This window comes from Dipodomys merriami, unplaced genomic scaffold (assembly GCF_024711535.1).
Source record: "Dipodomys merriami isolate MVZ:Mamm:240054 unplaced genomic scaffold, mDipMer1.0.p SCAF_62, whole genome shotgun sequence".
NCBI lineage: Eukaryota > Metazoa > Chordata > Mammalia > Rodentia > Heteromyidae > Dipodomys > Dipodomys merriami.
In genome coordinates this window covers 1,257,848-1,274,440 of record NW_027206202.1, presented here as the reverse complement: position 1 = coordinate 1,274,440, position 16,593 = coordinate 1,257,848, and the positions used below count along the sequence as shown (strand labels likewise).

The following is a 16,593-nucleotide window of genomic DNA, read 5'->3' as shown; positions in this document are numbered from 1 at the left end:
CGGGGAAAGCCAAGGATTAAAACGCGGCCCGGAAGCCGAGGGGCTTCAACTAGACCCCGATCTTGTCGCCGCCCCTGCGGGTGAGTCTGCGCGAGACCCTGTGCCCCCCGCCCCCCCTCAGCGATCTTTAAGTGCGCCTGCGCGGCAACAGCCACTCGCCCTTGAGCCTTTTCCCCCTTCTTCCTGGCCGCCTTCTCCCCTCCCTCCCCCGCCCCCTCCCTCTCCTGTCACCTCTCCCGGCCCTCAGACCCTCCAGTGGAGTCTCCCCAGCCCCATCCTCCCCCTGCCCCGCCCCTATTCCCCCAGGACCCTGGCGCCCCAGCCGCAGGGACTGCGCCTCAGGGAGCCGCGATGTGCGTCCTCTCAGAACCTGTGGGCCTCCCTCCCCTCACTGCCCTCGGTTTCCTCCACGCAGACCCCCTCCTCCTTCAGAATGACGCTGGACGTGGGTCCGGAGGATGAGCTGCCTGACTGGGCTGCGGCCAAGGAGTTTTACCAAAAGTACGATCCGAAGGACGTCATTGGCAGGTGAGCCGCAGCAGGAAAACGAAGGTCCTCAGAGGTCGGGTCCAAGCCAGGATGCACACAGTTCCATCCGAGGGCTGGATAGATGGGAAAGGTCAGTGGTCGGTGGAGAACCTTTAGTAACTAGACTGGTATTCTAAGTTAACCCTCTCCCCTCCACTCCACGAATTCACTTATTTATGTATTCAGCAAATGTGATTAAAGCACCCCACTGTGGACCATACTGAAGCTAAGCACTGGAATTGGAGTAGAATACATGTTCAATTCTCTAAGAGAAGTAGCTGAAAGAGGGTATCAAGATGCCTGGGCACCTGGATGACTCACGCCTGTAATCCTAGCTACTCAGAAGGCTGAGATCTGAGGATCAGGATTCATAGGCAGTCCAGGCAAAAATGTCATGTGAGACTCATCTCTAATTGACCACCAAAAAAATGCTGGAAGTGGAGTTGTGGATCAAGTGGTAGAGTGCTACCTTTAACAAAAAAGCTCAGCGATAGCACCCAGACCCTTGAGTACAGCCGCGGGCACACACACACACACACACACACACACGGTATCAAGATAGGTAGGGGTCCGCGGGCACGCGTGCACACACACACACACACACACACACACACACGGTATCAAGATAGGTAGGGGTCCGTGGGCATGCGCGCACACACACACACGGTATCAAGATAGGCAGGGGTCCGTGGGCACGCGTGCGCGCGCACACACACACACACACACACACACACACACATACACACACACACGGTATCAAGATAGGTAGGGGTCCGTGCCAAATGCTGTGAAGTTCCAAAAAACCATACCTGCCAGGAGTTGTGATCTTTGCTCTGTTTTTTTTTGTTGTTGTTTTGTTTTCTATTTTTCGTCGGTTGTGGGGCCTGAACTCTGGGCCTGGGCACTGTCCCTCAGCTCTTCAGCTCAAGGCTAGTGTTCTACCACTTGAGCCACAGCACCACTTGAGCATTTTCTGCGTATGTGGTGCTGAGGAATTGAACCCAGGACCTTATGCTTGCATGCAAGGCAGATACTCTATCACTGAGCCACCTTCCCAGCCCCATGCTCTGGGTTTTGAAGTAAGAATAGAAGTCCAATATGTAGAAATAGGAATCATATATGTAGAAGGCCTCACCTGTAGTGGCAGCTGGCAAGAAATAGGGTTTCTGTCTTTCTAGAGTTTGCACTTTTTAACAGGAGAGACAGAATAAATAGAAAGAAAAAGTGGACAGTGTAAGTGCTAGAGAGAAAATTATTAGGGAAGTAGAATGATTACTGAAGTCTACTATGGATAAGAAGATCTGGGAAATTTTCCTTAAGGAAATGAAATGGGAATATATGTATATGTTGTGTGTATATGTTGTGTGTTTCTGGGCTCAAACCCAGGTTCTTGCACATGGTAGGCAAGCACTTTACCATTGACACACAGCCACATGGCCAGAGAAATGAGTTGTGAGACTGAAGGATGAGAACAGGTTGACCATAAACTGAGACAGGAGATATTCCTAGCAGAGGGAACAGTAAATATGAAGGCTTACACCAATGGCTAGAATATGGTAAGAGTAGAAGGGTCAGGGAACCATGGCTCATGACTGTAATCCTGGACACCCAGGAGGCTGAGATCTAAGGACCAAAGTTTGAAGTCCCACCTGGGCACAAAAGTCTGAGAGACTTATCTCCAATTAACCACCAAAAAGGTAGAAGTGGAACTGTGATGCAATTTGTAGAGTCCTAGCCCTCAGCAAACTCAGGGACAGTACCCAGGCTTTTAGTTCAGTTCGCAGTATATATACTCCAAGGAAAGAGATCAGTGTAGGATAATTGCTTAGCCTGAGGCTCTAAATTCCATCTCTAGGTTCATACATACACACACCAAAAGGATAGTAACCTTAAACATCTTGCTAAGAAGTAAGAATACACATACTATGATAAAGAAATTAGTCTGGAAGTATTGATTTGATTGATTGAGTGAGTGAGTGAGTGAGTCAAGAGACCCACTGTGTAGCTCAGCCTGGATGGAACTCAAAATTCTCCTGCCTCACCCTCCTTAGTATTGGAATTACAGTTGTGCTTCACAATACTAGCTTTGTTTATTTTATTTTATTTCATTTTATTGTGCTGGTCCTGGGCTTGAAATTAGGGTGCAGGCACTAATTCTGAGCTTTTTTGCTCAAAGCTAGCACTCTAACTACTTGAGCCACAGCCCCACTTCTCAAGGGCTTTTCAGCCTAGGCTGGCTGCAAACTGCTATCCTCAGATCTCAGCTCTTGAGTAAGCTAGGATTAGTGCAGCTATTTGTTTATATTATACAATGTTGGTACATGCTATGCAAGCATACTATCATTGAACTGTACCCACATCCCAGGTCTGACAGTTAAGGACATGAGCAAGGCACTGAGAAACAATTTGGGCTTTGAATACAAAGATCTGGATAATCATGAAACATAGTAGGAAGGTATAATTACTAAAGAGCAAATGCTCTTTTCAAAAAAAAATGAGTTTTTTATTGTGAAAATACTGTACAGGGGGGTTACAAGAACAAATGCTCTTAAGGTAAAAAGTTTATTATACCAGAGGAGGAAGTAGTCTCTTCCTATTGAAAAATAAACATAGAATCTGTAGAGGTAGCATTTAGTTCAGGCCTTAAAGCAGGGATTCTTAATTGGATGATTTCAGGTGTCTTTAAACCTCCTTAAAGATGAGTAATCTAAGCTGGACTCCTATGACTCACACCTATAATCCTAGCTTCACAGGAGGCTGAGATCTGAGGATCATGGTTCAAAGCCAGCCTGGGCAGGAAAGACTGTAGACTCTTATCTCCAATAAACCTCCAGAAAACCAGAAGTGGCGCTGTGGCTCAAGTGGTAGAATGCTTGCCTTGAGCTGAAGAGCTGAGGAACAGTGTTCAAGCCCAGAGTTCAAGCCCCACAACCGACAAAAAAAAAAAAAAAAAAAAAGGAAAAGTTGAGTAATCTATTACTAAATCTATTACTGAAGTGGGAATCAAGAAAGTAGAGGGAGACAGGGAATGTGGCTTAGTGGTAGATTGCTTGCCTAGCATGCGTGAAGCCTTGGGTTCAATTCCTCAGTACCACATAAACAGAAGAAAAAAAAGCCAGAAGTGATGCTGTGGCTCAAGTGGTAGAGCACTAGTGTTGAGCAAACAAAGCTTAGAGACAGTGCCCAGGCCCTGAGTTCCAGTCCCAGGACTGGCTGGAAAAAAAGAAAAGAAAGTAGAGGGGGAAAAGAGGGAAAGATGAAGGGAAGAAGAGAGGGAGGAAGGGGGGCTATTCTAGAAGCTAAAAGGTTCTGTCCTACTTGATAGAGCCAAAACTGAACATACCTATGAGCTGCTGCGTTTGGTCTGAAAAGCAATAGTTCTCATTCCCTGATTTAATTAGATATGGATGACAGCATTCTAAACAAATTAGTAGGTGAGCAAATCCATGGGAGTCCAAGAAAACACACAGCAGTAAGGCCATGTAAAAGGCAGCCGAGGAACCAACCTAAGAAATGTGGAGCAATCCGGACGCTGGTGGTTCATGCCTGTAATCCTAGTTACTCAGGAGGCTGAGATCTGAGGATCACAGTTCAAAGTCAGCCCGGACAGAAAACTCAGTGAGGCTCTTATCTCCAATAAACCATTAGAAAACCGGAAGTGGCACTATGGCTCAAGCGGTAGAGTGCTTGCCTTGAGCTAAGAGCTGAGGGACATCGTCCAAGCCCAGAGTTCAAGCCCCAGGACAGACGGATTAAAAAAAAGAAATGTGTAGCAATTTACACCTGAACCTGAGGTACTTGTAGGGCCATATGGAGTTGATGATGTGGTCTGAGCAAGGAAATTTTTGTTCCTCTTTAGAAAGAAAGCCATGGACTGTGAGTGTGTATGTATGTTTGTGTGTTGGTATTGATATGGGGCTTGATTTTAGGGCCTGGCACTGTCCCTTAGCTTTTTCACTCAAGGCTGCTGCTCTACCACTTCTGGCTTTTTATTAGTTAATTGGAGATTATAGTCTCTTGGGCTTTCCAAGCTAGGTAGCTTTGTACCTTGAGCCTTAGATCTCAGCCTCCTGACTAGCTAGGATTATAAATTCGAACCTCCAATGGGCTTTCTTATAGATGCTTTTCAAGATGATCACGTTCACATTTCAGAGTTACAGAACTGAAGCCTAGAGACTGTATGTCATTGTGTCAATTGGTGGTAAATTGGGGCTGAACTAAGATCTAATTCTCAACTTTGGTCTTCCAGCTACCAAAGACTCCATGTCTCTGTGATTCCTTCTATATTTGAAGTTATTGTAGGGGAACTCTGGGATTTGGATGGGGTGATCAGAGAAATATGAGTAGCAGGTGATTTCTTTCCCCTTCCTGTAATGGAAAGGTTCTGAGGCTCAGTGTAGAAAGGCCTTGCCTAGGTTTACCCATGAAGGGAGTGGAGGAACCTAGATTAAACCCAGATCTTCTGTTTGGTTAGCAAAGTGCCTGACTATGAAGCTATTATAGGTGAGGGTGAGTTTTTCTGGTGGTTCCTTGTCCAGAGTCTTAAGAATCTGGTGCAGAGAGTATGAGGCTGCTGAAGCTTTAATCTGTATGAGACCCTGACTTGTGCTGTGGTCTGATTCTGGCAGAGGAGTGAGCTCTGTGGTCCGTCGTTGTGTTCATCGAGCTACTGGTAATGAGTTTGCAGTGAAGATCATGGAGGTGACCGCTGAGCGGCTGAGTCCTGAGCAACTGGAGGAGGTGCGGGAAGCCACACGGCGAGAGACACACATTCTTCGCCAGGTCGCTGGCCACCCCCACATCAGTGAGGCTGCATCCCCTGTTCTTGCTGACAGCCCCACTGTTTACTGGCCCTGCCCCCAGCCCACACCCCAATGTTGCCTCTAGGCCTTTCCTTCTCTTCCTCCTGGCTTTCTGCCACCTCCCAGGAGTGTGGCCAGACTTTGGGTCCCTACTGCCACCTTCCTTCCCAGTAATAGCCCACTGTTGCTTCAGGGTGGAAATCCTCCTGGAATATGTATCTCTCCTTCCATCTGTCTCTGCCTTTCTGCCTTTTTCCCCAGTCACTCTCATCGATTCCTACGAGTCTTCTAGCTTCATGTTCCTGGTGTTTGACTTGTGAGTATCACCCTGCCCTGTCTGAGAAGCCTCTTCCCCACCTCTATATATGGCTCCAGCCTTATAGCTTAATGGACCACTGTGCTCAAACCCCCGTATCTGTTCTAGGCAGAGACCTGCCTCCCTGCCAGTGCGTGGCCCTTTCTGAAGGTGCCTTCAGTTAGTTTATAGAAATGATTTTCTGCCAACTCTCAGAAGTAGTCCCATTATACCACCTTAAGAATTTTGCAAGACAATGACCCTTTTGAGGATTGAATCAGAGTTGCAGGTGTTATTATTTTTATTTTTTGTCTGTCCTGGGTCTTGAACTCAGGGGGCTTGGGCACTATACCTGAACTTTTACACTCAAGGCTAGAACTTTACCACTTTGAGCCACAGCACCACTTCTGGTTTTTCTGGTAGTTAATTGGAGATTAGAATCTCATGGGCTTTCCTCCCTGGGCTGGCTTCAAAATGTGATCCTCAGATCTCAGCCTCCTGAGTGGCTAGGATTACAGGTGTTAGCCACTAGTGCTCAGCTCCAAGTTGTAATAATGACTTCATTTTTTTTTCTGGTTTTAAGGCTTGAATTTTGGGCCAGGGCACTTTCCCTGAGCTCCTTTCGCTTAAGGCTAGTACTCTACCCCTTGAGCCACAGCACCACTTTGGGCTTTTTCTGTTAATTGGAGATAAGAGTCTCAAAGACTTTCCTGCCCAGGCTGGCTTCAAACTGTGATCCTCAGATCTCAGCCTCCCAAGTAGCTACCAGTGCCCAACTATAACTTCAATTTTAAAGATACAAAAACTAAGCACAGTTTCAAAATAAAGCTGTATTTTGTTTTGGTAGCAACTGAAATCTTGGCCTGTATCACCAAAAGAGCCACTTTAAGATACTTTTTAGGTACAGCTATTCTCAGATAATAAGAACCTGCTGTGACCTAAAAGAAACAATGTTTTTACTTCCCTAATTTCCCACTCTTTCCTAATTGACTTTAAATGAATTAATCCAAATAAAATCAGGAGAAAAATGAAAAAAAAAAAAAAACCTGCTGTGAATTACTGTCACGAATCATTTCTTGCTAGAGTAGCCTCCACCACATCATCCATACTCTGGCCAACTCAATAGCCAAATTGCCCCTGTCATCCATTTTACTAGAGTGCTTTTTTGTTTTGTTTTTGATGCTGGTCCTGGGGCTTGAATTCAGGGTTTCAGCACTATCCTTTAGCTTTTTTTTTTTTTTTTTTTTTTTGCTTTTTGCTTATGTGGTGCTGAGGAATCGAACCCAGGGCCTCATGCATGCAAGGGAAGCGCTCTACCACTGAGCCACCTTCCCAGCCCTCCTTTAGCTTTTTTTCACTCAAGTTTGGTGCTGGTGCTCTACCACTTGAGCCATAGCTCCACTTCTGGCTTTCTGGTGGTTAATTGGAGATAGCCTCATAGACTTTTCTACCGTGGCTGGCTTTTAACTTCAGTCCTCAGATCTCAGACTCCAGAGAAGCTAGAATTAAAGGCATGAGCCAGTAGTGCCCAGCCAGAGTGCTCTGTCTGTGAGTGTTCCTCAGGGGAATCTCTTGGCACTGGCCTTTCTGTGATATTTTATGTGAGCACTGGCTTACTTTCTCAGCACCTCTGTGGGGGTGTATATTCTCCTCCTGTGCCCCTCCTATTCCTTAGGATGCGGAAGGGAGAGCTGTTTGACTATCTCACGGAGAAGGTGGCTCTCTCAGAAAAGGAAACAAGGTAAGGGCAGAGCCTGCAGCCCCTGGGATGAGTTGGGGGTAACAGTTGGGGTGAGGAGAAGCAGAAGAGATTGCACCTCCCCCAGGTCCATCATGAGGTCTCTGCTGGAAGCAGTGAACTTTCTCCATGACAACAACATTGTGCACCGAGACTTGAAGCCTGAGAATATTCTCCTAGATGACAATATGCAGATCCGGGTTTCAGACTTTGGGTTCTCCTGCCACTTGGAACCTGGCGAGAAGCTTCGAGGTGAGGGATCCAGGTCCCTAAGAAGCTGGGGAGGGATCAAGACTCAGCCTGAAGTTGTTTGGCTGGATCTGAGCACTGAGTCCCAAACACCGCAAAGTATCTTCTGGATTCAAAGCCTTTTGTGCAACTCAGTGCGCTGCCTGATCTGGGAGGATGGAGTCAGATGGGTACTCAGCTGGCAAAGGGAAGCTAGAAGGAAAAAGCTCACTGATTGAACCTGAGAGATATACAGAGGAGGGACCTCTGTGGCTGGGCTTGTCCCAAGAGGGAGGGCTCAGCAGCATGTTTGGGGTCTATATAAGACCACAGTGTGCCTTTTCAGTATTGTGAAGACCCGGATCAAGTCTAGATAACCTGATGTCACCTCTTACCAGGGAGCTGAAGACAGCCTCACCCAAGGTTATGGCAAGAAGTAGTTCCAATGCAAATGGGAAATCTTGAGCAAAACTCAACTGTGAGAATCTTTTGAGCTTTTATTTGTGCTGCTAACAGGGCTTGAACTCAGGGCAATGTGTTCTCCTTTTTTTATTCATGGCTTGAATTATACCACCAGTTCAGATTTGTTTTGCTAGTTAATTGGAGATAGCCTTTTATTTTATTTTATTTTTTTGTCAGTTGTGGGGCTTGAACTCTGGGCCTGGGTGCTGTCCCTCAGCTCAAGGCAAGTGCTCTACCACTTGAACCACAGCACCACTTCTGGTTTTCTAGTAGTTTATTGGAGATAAGAGTCTCATGGACTTTCCTGCCCGGGCTGGCTTTGAACTGTGATCCTCAGATCTCAGCCTTCTGAGTACCTAGGATTACAGGTGTGAGCCACTGGCACCCAGCTGTAGATAGATAGCCTTTTGAACTATTCTGCCTTGGCTGGCTTTGAACTGAGATTCCCTGAGGATCTCAGGTTTAGCTTCCTCAGTACAGTAGCTAGGATTGCAGGCATGCATCACCATCACCCAGCTTCTCAGAGCTTTTGGTATTCTATCTGTCCCTCAGTGGCTTTATTGGATCTATTAGTAGTTTAGCTATACAAGACACTGATGTAGACAACCACACCAAGCCTTTTACATTCTGCTTCTGTAAGTCTTCTCAATAACACTTGGAGATAAAATTTGTATCTTTCTAGACGTATCTTGTTTTAAAGCTATCAGATGACTTGTCCAAGGTCATTCTGTCAGAATTTGAACTTAGGCAGTCTGAACGAAGCTCATACTATTCATCTATGGACTCATGAATGCTATGTTTTTTTTATTTCTCTCTGGGCTCCACATACATTTTCCTCCTTGTAGAATCATCTCTACTTTGCCTCCTCCACTGCCTTCCTTGGCGTAAGTGATATAGTCCTCCTCTGCTTTATGTTCTTATATATAGTCTTCCTTTATGACCTACATCTTACTCTATTATTGTTAGCTTTTTGGAAGACAGTGAGCTCAGTAAGAGCATATTCACTACTGAGTCTTTAATAGAGTTCATGCTACATTCAATAAATACTTGGTGTAGGAATAAAATTCCCAAGAATGTAATGGCTTTCCCAAGAAAGCCTTTTTTTGTTGTTGTGGTGCTTGAACTCTGGGCCTGGGTGCTGTCCCTCAACTCTTCAGCTCAAGACAAGCATTCTACTGCTTGACCCCCTTCTAGTTTTCTGGTGGTTTATTGGAGATGAGTCTCACAGACTTTCCTGCCCATGCTGGCTTTGAACCTCGATCCTAAGATCTCAGCCTCCTAAGTACCTAGGATTACAGGCGTGAGCAACTGGCGCCCGGCAAGAAAGGCATTCTTAATTTAGGCCTGTTAACATTTCCCGGGAGTGTGTCATGGGACAGTTTGGAAATTACTAGAATGGAAGAATTGGTGCTTTTTTTGTTGTTGGTAGTGGTGGTCATGGGGCTTGAACTCTGGGCTTGGGTGCTGTCCCTGCGCTCTTCAGCTCAAGGCGAGTGCTCTACCACTTCAGCCACACTGCCACTTCTGGTTTTCGAGTGGTTTATTGGAGATTAGAGTCTCACGGAGTTTTTCTGCCCGAGCTGGCTTTGAACCGTGATCCTCAGATCTCAGCCTCCTGAGTAGCTAGGATTATAGGCGTGGCCACCAGCGCCCAGCAGAATTGGTGCTTTGAAGTGGTAGAAGAAACTAAAACATACAGTATTTGATCAAGTCATAGAAAGCTCAGGGCTTTATGAGCCTACACTTCATACTGACACCAAGATGGGAAATCTGAATCTGAATCAGGGGAGGGTTTGATTTTGGTTTATTTTTGTCAGTCATGGGGCTTGAACTCAGGGTCTATACTGCCCTGAGGTCCTTTTGCTCAAGGATAGTGCTCTAATGCTTTCAGCCACAGCATCACTTCCAGTTTTCTGTTAATTGGAGATTAACTTTCCTGCCCAGGTGGCTTTGAACCATGATCCTCCAATCTCAGCCTCCTGAGTAGCTAGGATTTCAGGTGTGAGCCATCAGTACCCAGCTAAGGGAGGATTTTAAACAAGGCCTTACCCAGTATGTTCTTTAAAAAGTCCCACAATGAGAGGGTAGGTGTACTGAGAGGTTCTCTACAGTAGTCTGATCAGTGAGGGGCCTAGCTAGGCAAGGGGGTAATAAGGGCAGACCTTGAGAGACTCTTTTGGTAGACTCTCCTTATGAGTGGTAGAGCTGGCTTGACTGGGAAGTTAAAGGAGGCAAATGATATGGTTGGGTAGGACCAGGCATTGCTAGGAAGTCCACGAGGGGCCCTAGGCAGTATTTGGGTTGTTTTAACAGGAGTAGTGGCTAGTTCAGAGGCTTGCAGGACACAAGCAGGAACAGAATCATAACACAGGACAGCAGTGTTGAGGAGGCTCCAGCAGAGATCTGGTGCTAAGAGTCCTGGAGAAGGTTTGTTGAACCCCTTCAGTCTCTGCTCTCTCTCCCCAGAATTGTGTGGAACCCCAGGGTATCTAGCTCCAGAGATCCTTAAATGCTCCATGGATGAAACCCACCCAGGCTATGGCAAGGAAGTTGACCTGTGAGTTTCTGGCATCCCTCTCCCTCCTCTGTGTGTACTGTCCTTTATATTTGCCTGTTACCTAATCCTAATCATGGTCTCTTTCTCAGCTGGGCCTGTGGGGTGATCTTGTTCACTCTCTTGGCTGGCTCACCACCATTCTGGCACCGGCGCCAGATCCTGATGTTACGCATGATCATGGAGGGCCAATACCAGTTTAGTTCACCTGAATGGGATGATCGCTCAAACACCGTCAAAGACCTGGTGAGCTGGGACCATAAGAGGTCCATGGGGAAGGCCCAAGATCTGCCCCTCATGCTCTGGGGTTTCCCCTAGATCTCAAGGCTACTACAGGTGGATCCTGAGGAGCGCCTGACAGCTGAGCAGGCCCTACAGCACCCTTTCTTTGAGCGCTGTGAAGGCAGTCAAATCTGGAACCTCACACCTCGCCAGCGTTTCCGGGTAAGACATAGAGTGGCAGGGTCTACATCTGCCTATGCTGTAAACATCTCTGGGCTGGATGTTCCACTGGAGCTCACACTGCCTTCCTTCTCAGGTGGCAGTGTGGACAGTGCTAGCTGCTGGACGAGTAGCCTTAAGTACCCACCGTATACGACCGCTGACCAAGAATGCACTGCTGAGGGACCCCTATGCGCTGCGGCCAGTGCGGCGCCTCATTGACAACTGTGCCTTCCGGCTCTATGGGCACTGGGTGAAGAAGGGTGAGCAGCAGAATCGGGCAGCCCTCTTCCAGCACCGGCCCCCTGGGCCCTTTCCCCTCGTGGGGACTGAAGAGGAAGCGGACTCCACTGCTGTTGCAGAAGATGAGGCTGCACTGGCATTGGGCTAGAACCTCAGCCATGAGAAGTCTCAGGAAGCACAACTCTCCAAAAGGAGGGTCTGTCAAGGTCTGGCCTCAGGACCCCCCTTGTCTAGCTAGGCCCCTCACTGATCAGGCTACTGTAGAGAACCCCCCAGTATACCTACCCCCTCAGGCCAATACTTGCAGATCAGAGCTGGAGTGGAAAGAAGCCACTCAGAATACCATGCTCAGCCTTGTCAGTACTGCGTCTGAAATAAAATCTGCTACACGCCAGGGAAAGCAAGTGTCCCAGGTCTGCTATCTTTCCTGTCTTCCACAGTGAAGCCTAGAAGGTTGCTTAGGAGAAAGGCTGAGTGTGGGGCGCTCTGGCCCAGGTTTTTATTGGTGAGAATTCTGAAGATCACTTGGTCTTGTTCTTGCCTTTGCTGGGTGGTGGCTGGTTGGGTCGCTCCAGTGCATTCAATTTGCTGTTAAGCCTGTCCTCACTGGCCTTAAGTTGTTCCTCCATCACCTGCTGGAGCTGTCCCAACTCCTTATTCAGCTGAGTCTTGATGTAGGTTTGGAGGGTACAGACCTTGTCTGCAGGGGTGAAGGAGAAGTAACAAGTAGGGGATACTTGTCCCTAGCTATGGAAAAACAATCCCACAGGCTACATAGGAAGAAATATTGCTGTGACTTAGGAAATGTCAGCCAGGCCCTTCTGTGAGCCACAGTTGGGCACAATGGCTATGTTGGACTTTTGGAATCAGATTCTAGAAGGCATTATCACAGCACCACTCCCTGCAGCATCAACCTCTTCTGGGATGACCAGCTGCTGGTCCTGGTAGCTTAATAGCTACCTGACTAGCTGTTTGGCCTTAGGCAGGTTAGTGATCTTCTCCACTCCAGGTAAAATGTGGTGAATAGTCTTGAGATCTAGCATGTAGGACTTGGTACACAGTGTTGCCAGATCTCTGTTGGTATTGTTGTTGATGGTTTTCTAATCATCCTCTTCCTGGAGCCACCTCTTTTGCCCTACCCCCTCCCAGAAGCAGGTGCTCTTATTTGTCACTGTGGACTTCTGCATTAGGAATCAGAGAGAACACTGAAATGGTGCAAATCCGTTCTTTCACAATGGCTCTGAGTTACAGGGTTCCCTGACACCCCTAGTACTCACTTGTCTTTTGCTCTAGCTCCACTTCTTCCTCTGGTTCTTCTGCCTCTGGGATAACTGGCTCTTCCTCCACCTCCTCTTCACCACTGCCTTCTTTCGCTATAAACCAGAAGCGGGAAGAGGCATTGGCCCCAGCCATGGCCTAGCCTCTGCCCTTCTACTCTGGTACATATCTTACCCTCTAGCCAGGGCTTAACCGGCTCTAGCCCTACGTAAGCCAAAGAGAGATCCAGCCGCACCTGGGAAGAGACAGGAAAGAGGAGGCTAAGAGAAAGGCACCTGCCCTGAGGGAAAAGGAAAGATAGAGGGGCTGGGAAGGTGGCTCAGTGGTAGAGCACTTGCCTTGCATGCATGAGGCCCTGGGTTCGATTCCTCAGCACCACATAAGCAAAAAGAAAAAAGCTGGAAGTGGTGCTGTGGCTCAAGTGGTAAAGCGCTAGCCTTGAGCTGAAGAGCTGAGGGACAGTGCCCAGGCCCAGAGTTCAGGCCCCATGACTGGACTCAAAAAAAAAAAAAAAAAAAAAGGAAAGATAGAGACAGCCTCTTGCAAGCCCATTGCCAGTACCTGGGGTGTGAAGACGTATTTGTAGAGCTTGAAGTGGCGGAAGTAGGTGTTGACCACATAGTCGGCTAGTGCCAGCAGCTGTTCCTCCTTAAAGAGGTCAATGCTGAAGGGGGGACGCTGTGGTTAAGGACTAGGAGTTAGAGTGTCAATAGCTTCCTGAAGCCTGGCCCTTTTCTAAGAGCCCAGCTATCTAGGAGCAGGGTGATGGCCTTCAAAGAAGCATGATGAGCAGGAAATTAGGTTAGACCCTGTCTGGGAAAGGGTGATGGGTACTCCAGGGTACTGACCCTGACTCCATGGCAAAAAAGAACACTGGTAAAGTAGCGGTAGCATTCCTCCACGTTGCCCAAAGGGGTTGCTGGTAGGGAAAGCAAGGTGCAGCCATGAGTTCTTCTCCCTCTTTTTTTAATCCCTTCATTTCTTAAACTTCAATGTGAGCTTCAATGGTGGACAGAGCTAAGCTTAAAGTCTGGCTTGTTCCCTCAAACTGACTTAACTGACCCTTGCTACATACTGTTTGAGGTCTCAATAAGACAAAGTCCTACCTTTAGGAAGCTTATACTCTAATGGAATGATAAGTAAACCAGGGAATAATATTTCAGCTATTATCAAACATCCTCAAGAGGGAAAATATAAAAACTATTTTATTGAGCAGAATGGTAGACATTTACATATTCCTCAGCACAGTCCCACAAAGTTAGTGCTGTGTAACTTATTGATAAGAAAACAGGATTTCAAAGGCAATAACTGGCATGCAATAACAGTACTAGTTATGGCAGAACAAAGATTCAAGGTGGTAATCTCCCTACTTCTGCCCATGGTCATTTGTGACAGCCCAACTTTGAACTCAAAACTTTCTGGTAGCCACCTCCCTCTCACCAACACAGGCCTTGTGAAGATCTTGGAGCATGGCACAAGCCGCTGACATCTGCTCTAGTGAGAAGCCCTGCTGGCGGCAGAAGATGAGTGCGTAGGAGAAGAGGTCCAGGGTGATGGCATCCCGCAGGCTCTGTTGAGGACTGCCAAGCTCCAAGAGCTCAGCCAGTACCCTTGGGAGGGAAAGGAAGGAGTGACAAGTCATTACCCTACATTCATCACATCTTCCCTCCCTGAAAGCTTTCCCCGCCCCCTCCCTGTATAGTCCCATACTCCCTCATCTCCTCTAGGGTGGTTGTCTTCTCCAGCCTTTGCATGGAGTGAATATCCAGATATTTCCTGTCAGATGAAAAGGAGAAACAGAATCGATGGCTAGTATACAAATGTTTCATAACAGGACTATCTGGTTACTACACCATCAGACTGGAAATCAGGAGGATCTAAGTTTTAAGGTTGAGCTTTTTGGTAACACTGTTTAACTTTTGGCAAGTCACTTAGCTCTGTGGGCTTCATTAGAGTAAATGAGGGATGTGGCCTAGATGATACCTAAGAATTTTCTCCATTTATAAAGTGTATAGCTACAGGCTGGGAAGGTGGCTCAGTGGTAGAGCACATGAGGTCCTGGGTTTGATTCCTCAGCACCACATAAGCAAAAAGAAAAAAGCCGGAAGTGGTACTGTGGCTCAAGTGGTAGAGCGCTAGCCTTGAGCTGAAGAGCTGAGGGACAGCGCCCAGGCCCAGAGTTCAGGCCCCACGGCCTGACACCCCCCCCCCAAAAAAAAAAAAAGTGTATAGCTAGGAAGTGAGTTACTGTCCGTACAACTTTTTTTTTTTTTTTGCCGGTTGTGGGGCCTGAACTCCGGGCCTGGGTGCTGTCCCTGAGCTCTTCAGCTCAAGGCTAGCACTCTACCACTTGAGCCACAGTGCCACTTCCAGCTTTTTCTGCTTATGTGGCGTTGAGGAATTGAACTCAGGGCCTCATGCATGCGAGGCAAGTGCTCTACCACTGAGCCACCTTCCCAGCCCTGTACAACTATTTTGCTGTATGATCCTGGTGAAATCTCTACTGTTGACTCATTTACACCCTCAGTCCTTGTCTGTTTGCTCTCATTACTACTTGAGACTGAGGAGTCTGGGAAAATGTAGAATTGCAACTATAGCCTCAGTCTCATCTGTAAACTGGGACTGCCCCTGGACAGGACTGGTTGGGGGGGGGGAGGGTCACTAAAGGAATAATGCATGTATGAAGTGTAACTTTTCCCCAAAGTTCTTCACACTCACCACATGCAGATTGCAGGCTGGGGCAACGGTGGCTGTGGAAAGAAGGCGAGTTGATTGAGGTACTTGGCCCCTATGGGTTGTGAAGTTCCAGTGGAGCTAAGCACTGCGTGCTTTCTCATTTCTGGAACTACAGGACAAAGAGGGCAGCGCTGGGTTTCACAAGCCCTAAGTATTATTTATAGCATTTTAACAATCTGATCACACACACCCTTACCTCATTTTACCAGAGTGATTGGAGAAAGCTCCCGAATTAAGTTACTAAATGTAATGAAACCTGGCGGGTTTTTGTTTGGGCATAAAAACCAAGGGCCGTTGGAAGTGGCGCTGTGGCTCAAGCGGCAGAGCGTTCGCCTTGAGCTGAAGAGTGCAAGGACAGGGCCCAAGCCCAGAGTTCAAGCCCCACGACCGACCAAAAAAAAAAAAAAAATCAAAAACAAAACCAAGGGCCCTGCACGCTGTCCCTGGGCGTTTTTGCTCAAGGCTAGCGATCTACCATTTTGGCCACAGCTTCATTTCTATCATTTTCCCGGTCAATCGGACTTTCTTGCCCCGGGCTGGCTTCGAACAGCAGTCCTCAGATCTTAGCCTACTGAGTAGCTTGGATAACAGACGTGAGCCCCTGGGCACCCGGCCAAGGGTGAGGCTATTATAACCATTCACGAACGGATCGCTGCGTCCTGCTCTCACCGGGAATAAGTTGGCTGTAGGGTCGTCCATCCCCACAGAGGCGGAGGCCGCGGTGACCGAATCGCTCCGTGTCCCCGTTCTGCTCCTCATGGTTAATCCACTCACTGAGCTGCGACCCTTCTCTAATTCCCGCTGCAGTTCAGAGAGGTGTTCAGACTCCGACGGCACCCTCATTCCTAGGACGTGGTTGGACTTAGAGCTAATCATCTTGTCCTCGGTGCAGAGACTCCCAGGGCCAGGTTTGGAGTACAGATCTCCCGCAACGACTGCTAAGTCCTGGCGCGCCCGCGATTCTCAGCCAATCAATGCGGCCCTGGGGGTGGACGCAGCCAATCCGCGGTGAGGGCGTCTTTCGCCCTCCTCCGTGGTGACCGTTGCTAGGGGGGCTTTGGAAGGAAAAAGGACAGGAAGAAGGAAGGTAACAATTTCAGACACCCTCCAACCACGGAGAAGATACGCGTATTCGTAATAAGATGCAAGTGCCCACCTAGATGCCCCCTTGAAAGGTGCTGTTAGCAGGGCTGGTTCAGTGCTCAGGGAGGGAAAGCGGAGTGTGGTGACAGTTACTATGGAAACCACCCTCTGGCCAATCACTGAGAGAAAGTAGAAGCGTTCAGGA

General features: G+C 47.8%; 2 protein-coding genes across 5 annotated transcripts; one reads left to right on the top strand and one right to left on the bottom strand.

Moving 5' to 3' along the window:
• Positions 1–11,691, top strand: LOC138814959 (phosphorylase b kinase gamma catalytic chain, liver/testis isoform). 3 transcript variants are annotated; one of them, XM_070004109.1, is made up of 10 exons: positions 1–80; positions 416–528; positions 5,157–5,332; positions 5,592–5,646; positions 7,301–7,366; positions 7,452–7,615; positions 10,520–10,610; positions 10,700–10,853; positions 10,926–11,051; positions 11,146–11,691. In XM_070004109.1, the coding sequence occupies exons 2-10, from the start codon at positions 434–436 to the stop codon at positions 11,437–11,439; spliced, it is 1,221 nt and encodes a 406-aa protein (XP_069860210.1). In that variant the 5' UTR covers positions 1–80; positions 416–433; the 3' UTR covers positions 11,440–11,691. The 3 variants fall into 3 exon arrangements, with proteins under 3 accessions (XP_069860210.1, XP_069860211.1, XP_069860212.1); XM_070004110.1 differs by lacking the exon at positions 1–80 and having other exon boundaries at positions 191–528; XM_070004111.1 differs by lacking the exons at positions 1–80; positions 416–528 and adding an exon at positions 537–619.
• On the bottom strand, positions 11,682–16,586 carry LOC138814960 (cilia- and flagella-associated protein 119-like). 2 transcript variants are annotated; one of them, XM_070004112.1, is made up of 10 exons: positions 16,462–16,586; positions 15,975–16,360; positions 15,288–15,319; positions 14,280–14,345; positions 14,010–14,179; positions 13,418–13,488; positions 13,131–13,247; positions 12,744–12,804; positions 12,569–12,664; positions 11,682–11,991 (listed from the first exon to the last, which is right to left on the bottom strand). In XM_070004112.1, exons 2-10 carry the CDS (start codon positions 16,179–16,181, stop codon positions 11,813–11,815), a joined length of 999 nt encoding a protein of 332 aa, XP_069860213.1. In that variant the 5' UTR covers positions 16,182–16,360; positions 16,462–16,586; the 3' UTR covers positions 11,682–11,812. The 2 variants fall into 2 exon arrangements, with proteins under 2 accessions (XP_069860213.1, XP_069860214.1); XM_070004113.1 differs by having other exon boundaries at positions 15,975–16,287.
• Between the last annotated feature and the right edge of the window lie 7 nt (positions 16,587–16,593).